We start from the raw sequence: 6,014 nt of genomic DNA, 5'->3' as shown, positions 1-6,014 counted from the left end.
AATATATAATATACAAACAAATAGATAATTAGATAATAGATAATCAAAAGAAATCATCATGGTCTAGATCAATATGGTCACAAAGTTGTAATGTATGTTTCAACTCAATCTTGTTAGACGATCTTGTATGATCTTGAGTTTGGTTCAGACGGTAGAGCATATAGTTAGTTCAAGTAAAATAGATCATTTGGATTTGTATCAATGTGTAGCTTTAATAGATCATCATCTATTTTAATATGATTCGATGTTTTTTGAAAGAAAAGATATCATCATCTAAACAATACTTTTCTATGTCTATGTTTCTTACAAACTTATATAATGTTTTATTGAATTGCTTTTTTCATATATTTGGGGGAAAAAAACTCCATTACATACCGCAAAACCGATAAGACACTACCAACAAAATGGGCCAAGCTAACAAGGACCACCCAAACAGTCTCAGCACCAACGTAGACATACGAGAACGAAATATGGCGAAAGCCAAACACCTCAAAGGGACGAGAAAAGACTAACATCTAAACCTAAACCAAGGACAAAACACAAACAATCCAATTGAAAATCACAAGCCATCCACATCAAACTAAGTTCGGCTATATGAAATTTCTCGATCTTCACCTTTTTGGTTTGACAATCATCATTAATAAAATTATATTACTTATGTTCAAAGGAATAAATATAGTTTTCGTTATTTGCCAAAAAAAAAAAAAGGAATAAATATACTCTAGTTGATTTATAAATAAATAATCTTTGTAAACATTACAAAGTTAAAAAAATTCTAACGACAACCTCTACAGTTGTTGTTAATACGCTTAAAGTAACTGTACATAGAGTTCAGTTATTGATTTTGTGATGGCGATTACGTGATTGTACAAATTACTTATGCGTGTGTAATGACATCTTTAAAGAGCGTGTTAGAAAATCAATGTGACAAGAAAACTAAAAGATAAAAGTTAAATAAAATATAAAAGACTATAGATAAAAAAAGGAAGTAATAAATAAATAAAAAATAACTACAAGGTAGGATTCACCATATAATTGTGTTCATATTGAGAGATGCTACACTAACAAACAAGTTATACAATAATATGAAAATTTTACAATAATATTTTGGATTTTTCTAACGACTACCTTAAGGATAATTGTTACGATGCATAAATTCATTGAAATTGAAAGTTATAAAAGTTTAAGTTGGCGGTTATGGAAGCATATGATACATTTATGCGCTGTAAAGACATCCCTTTAGACCGTCGTTATAAATCTCTTAAAGTTTAACTAAGATGTTTTACAATCATCGATCTATTATTTTCATTTTTTATGCTTCTCATTCTATGTCTTTATTTAGATCGTGCCATATGTGTGTGTAAACTTTTTATAACTTTGTTTGTAATCAAAGTTTATATAAGACAAAATGTCACGGATGGTCCTTGTGGTTTGTATTAGAAATCATCGGTAGTCCTCTAGTTTTTTTTCTTCATCGAAAATGGTTCTTGTGGTTTGCATTTTGAATCACCAGTGGTCCTTATGGTACATATTCACATGCACCATCCTTTGACGGAAAATTGCAAATCACAGGGACCACTGGTGATTCAAATTCAAATCACATAGACCATTTTTAGCGGAAAAAATGTGCATGAACCACCGACGATTTCTGATAATATTGATATTTTGTCTATATAATGCACAACATAACTCAAATACTGTATACTCTGTTCAAGCCCATTTACAATTTTAATACCAAATTGTTTAAGGCCCACCTTGACCCAAGAACAGCCTTCTAATTTTAATTAATGGTCATTAATTAGTTGACAACATTTCCCATATTTGTCGCTTGTATACAAAACATTCAAAACGTGAAACATTAATCAAACATTACCGCTAAGCCACGTTTTTCAACATTCAACCAACATTAATTTAAATCCTACAAATCCCCCGCCACATTTTCTCAACCATATCTGGGCAAGTTAACCACCATAACGCAACCGTAACACCACCACCACCACCACCACCACCACCGACAATGTCGTTAATTAGAAGACGAAAACAAACCAATGTCGAATTGCAACATTCATCGGACGAAGAAGAAAACGACGATAAAAGGTTAAAAAGAGGAAAAAGAAAGAAAATAAAGAATTATTCATGTTTAGATAATTGTTGTTGGTTAGTTGGTTGCATATGTATAACATGGTGGTTCTTATTGTTTCTATATAATATAATGCCATCATCTTTTCCACAATACGTAACAGAAAAGATAACCGGGCCATTGCCCGATCCACCCGGGGTTAAATGTGTAAAGGAAGGATTGAAACCGAAGCATCCGGTTGTGTTTGTGCCCGGGATTGTCACTGGTGGGCTTGAACTTTGGGAGGGTCATCAATGTGCCGAAGGTTTGTTTCGAAAAAAGCTTTGGGGTGGTACATTTGGCGAAGTCTATAAGAGGTAGTATATTTCAGATTTTAGATGTTTGATATTGAATTTGAAAATGGTTATGTAATCTGGCCTAATCGCGATATCTCATGATCGTTTTTGATTTTTTTTTTTCTCCGATCACCCTGAGATTTGCCGCTGAGACTTCTTGTGAGGATATTAGACCTCAATCACTAGGCTATTTTGGTTTTGTGATGGTTAAACGTAGATCTAATTGTACCACACATGCAATGCACATACTTATACACTTAACCCACAACCTTTGCCTTATCCTGCCAGTTAACCCACAACCTTTACACATATATAGGAGTTAAAAACCAAACCGTTCTAGTGAATATTATTAATATACTTTGGTAATTGGTATTTGCCCATATATGTTGGCCCATCCTGCTAATATGATATAGATGATCCTTGAAGTTATATATATCGTGTACGTATTCTGCTATGGAGAATTGGAGATGATAAAACTAGTTACCACTTGTTATCAATTGTGTGTATACTTTGATCAGGCCGTCTTGCTGGCTAAAACATATGTCCCTAGACAATGAAACTGGATTGGACCCACAAGGGATAAGGGTCAGACCAGTTAGTGGGCTAGTAGCTGCTGACTATTTTGCTCCGGGTTACTTTGTTTGGGCTGTTTTGATCTCTAACTTCGCCAGAGTTGGATACGAAGAGAAAAACATGTACATGGCCGCATATGACTGGCGCCTCTCGTTTCAAAACACAGAGGTATAATCAGTGGTGATTCCAGGATAAGAAATCAATGGGGTCCCGAATTTTTTTTTTTAGTACTAATTATATTTAAATGTTATTTTAGTGGTTGTTTACCTTTAAAAAAAACTACAAATTCAAAAAATATATGGGGTTCCTAGTAGTTACATTTAGTGGTGTCCTATACAATTTAGAGGAAAACTATAAATTCGAAAATTATATGGGGTGCTACACTTAAATTTAGTGGTGTCATATACAATTTAAATGGTATTTTCTACTAAAAATTATTTGAACTAATGGTGTCCCGTGACCCCGCGGAGTATTAACTAGATTCGCCCCTGGGTATAATCTTGATTGCTCATACGTTTAGCGCTTGCTAGTGGTAAATTCGACCCATTTATTTGCATATCAGTTACTTTGGGTTATGAAAATTCATTTTCTTATGTAGGTAAGGGATCGGACGTTGAGTCGGATAAAGCACAATATTGAACTGATGGTTGAAATAAACGGTGGTGAAAAGGCGGTAATCATTCCTCATTCGATGGGGGTTCTGTATTTTATGCATTTTATGAAATGGGTTGAAGCACCGGCTCCAATGGGTGGCGGAGGTGGTTCAGATTGGTGTGCTAAACACATAAAGGCTGTGATGAACATTGGTGGACCCCTTTTAGGTGCACCAAAAGCTCTAGCAGGCCTCTTCTCTGCTGAAGCCAAAGATATTGCATTTGCCAGGTCAGGTTTATATGCCGTTTGATATTATCACCATATTCTATGTTCGATATTGCATTTTGAATGAACTACTTTGAAATGGGCATAATGGGTCAAACGGGTGATAAGTCATTCAGAGGAGTATATAAAATGCATAAAATCTCCTGAATCAGTTATTATAAATTTAGGAACAGTTTTGACTAAAAACGTTTGGGCCAACCCGACCCATAATGCACCAGAGCTAACCAGGTTCATTCTTAACTCGGACTATCTTGACCTGTCACCCAACCCATAACATTTTTCACCTCAACACTTATTGAAATATCATTACTTAAAGTGCAGGGGTATTGCACCAGGTGTGTTGGATTCGGATGTATTTCACATCCAAACGCTACAACACATAATGAGAATGAGCCGCACTTGGGACTCAACCATGTCCATGATACCGAAAGGTGGAGATACCATTTGGGGTGGGCTAGATTGGTCACCCGAGGAAGGTTATCTACCAAAAAACAAAACAGACACAAACCTCAACACTTCATTGATGAGCAGCAGCCAAAACAATACTCATAGTAAAGCAAGTCAAGCTAGAAATCCTAACTATGGAAGATTTATTTCATTTGGTAGAGAAAAAGCAGAGTTACATTCATCACAAATCGAACGTATTGACTTTAGGGTAAGCGTTTTAATTCCCATAAAAAAATAAAAACAAAAAAACAAAAAACAAAAAAACTAGTACATAGTTATTATTTTATATGAGATTGATCACGTCTTGTTTTGATGGTAGGATGTGGTTAAGGGTGATAACATTGCGAATAATAATACTTGTCGTGATGTATGGACTGAATACCACGAGATGGGGTTTGGTGGTATTAAAGCGATAGCCGAATATAAGGCTTTTACAGCCGGAGACCTTGTAGATTTGCTCGAGTTTGTTGCTCCAAGGATGATGGAACGAGGAAACGCTCATTTTTCACACGGCTTGGCTGATAATCTGGATGACCCAAAATACACACATTACAAATATTGGTCTAACGTGTTGGAGACAAAGTAAGAACTCTTTTAATTTCCTTCTTCTGTAACTGATTATTATGTAACTTAATTGAATTTTTCCAACAACAGCCATAAAAGTTGTCGATACATTGTACACAGCGGTTACTTGTCATTTTCAAAATGACGGTTATCAAATTGTACAACACTATAGCATGTTAACGACAGCTCTTAGAGCTGTCGTTAGCAAAGTCCAATTTAATGATAGTGATATTATTGTGCATCATTACTACTTCAAATTTTAATTGTTTGTTTATTTGTTACAACTGATTATCTAATTCTAATTAATATTCTAATTAATTAATGATGGAATCATCATATTTTAGGTTACCAAATGCTACAGACATGGAGATATATTCGATGTACGGTGTTGGGATCCCAACTGAGCGAGCTTACGTTTACAAGCTCACTCCGCAAGCGGAATGCTACATTCCATTCCAAATCGACAATGCAGCAGGGGACACTGACCCTCATGTTTGTTTAAAAGACGGCGTGTACACCGTTGATGGTGATGAAACTGTGCCCGCACTGAGCGCGGGCTTTATGTGTGCAAAAGGCTGGCGAGGTAAAACGAGATTTAATCCCTCAGGAATTAAAACGTACGTTAGAGAGTACGATCACAACCCGCCTTCGAATCTTCTTGAAGGTAGGGGTACCGAAAGCGGGGCACATGTTGACATAATGGGGAACTTTCAGTTAATTGAAGATGTTATTAGAGTGGCAACGGGTGCTATTGGTGAAGATTTGGGAGGTGATAGAGTTTATACTGACATTTTTAAATGGTCTGAAAAAATTAACTTAAAATTGTAAAATTCATTAATTAATTCATTCTTAAGTTATACTCGTAGTACAGTACAAGATAATTTAATTTAATTCTTAGAAGGTGTTATATTTTTGGTACGAGGATGATGAGGAGACATACCAACAATATAAAAACAAAATTTATATTAGTGGTTGTGAAGAAGCACCAAATTTGAATAAAAAATTGTATTTACAGCTAGCACACATGTTTTGATTGTGCATACTTTGCTTCAATCCAAATTAATTAATTATATTATCATGATCATTAGATAAACATAAAAAAAGGATATAATTATTCTGGGTCGGCTTTAACTATA

At 35.0% G+C, this 6,014-nt stretch overlaps 1 protein-coding gene across 1 annotated transcript; it reads left to right on the top strand.

Moving 5' to 3' along the window:
• Positions 1-2,017: 2,017 nt before the first annotated feature.
• Positions 2,018-5,751, top strand: LOC139894205 (phospholipid:diacylglycerol acyltransferase 1-like). The gene is made up of 6 exons (XM_071877417.1): positions 2,018-2,436; positions 2,934-3,156; positions 3,587-3,870; positions 4,189-4,522; positions 4,634-4,896; positions 5,223-5,751. The coding sequence occupies exons 1-6, from the start codon at positions 2,018-2,020 to the stop codon at positions 5,704-5,706; spliced, it is 2,007 nt and encodes a 668-aa protein (XP_071733518.1). The 3' UTR covers positions 5,707-5,751.
• Positions 5,752-6,014: the final 263 nt, after the last annotated feature.

Source organism: Rutidosis leptorrhynchoides, chromosome 2, assembly GCF_046630445.1.
Source record: "Rutidosis leptorrhynchoides isolate AG116_Rl617_1_P2 chromosome 2, CSIRO_AGI_Rlap_v1, whole genome shotgun sequence".
Lineage (NCBI taxonomy): Eukaryota > Viridiplantae > Streptophyta > Magnoliopsida > Asterales > Asteraceae > Rutidosis > Rutidosis leptorrhynchoides.
The sequence above is the reverse complement of the archived record's forward strand: the minus strand, read 5'-3'. Positions and strand labels throughout refer to the sequence as shown.

Excerpts from the sequence above, each read along its gene's own strand:
- LOC139894205 (XM_071877417.1), top strand. The coding sequence starts at position 2,018 with ATGTCGTTAATTAGAAGACGAAAACAAACCAATGTCGAATTGCAACAT. Across the intron at positions 3,157-3,586 it reads TCTCGTTTCAAAACACAGAG|GTAAGGGATCGGACGTTGAG; the intron begins GTATAATCAGTG and ends TTTCTTATGTAG. Across the intron at positions 3,871-4,188 it reads AAAGATATTGCATTTGCCAG|GGGTATTGCACCAGGTGTGT; the intron begins GTCAGGTTTATA and ends CTTAAAGTGCAG.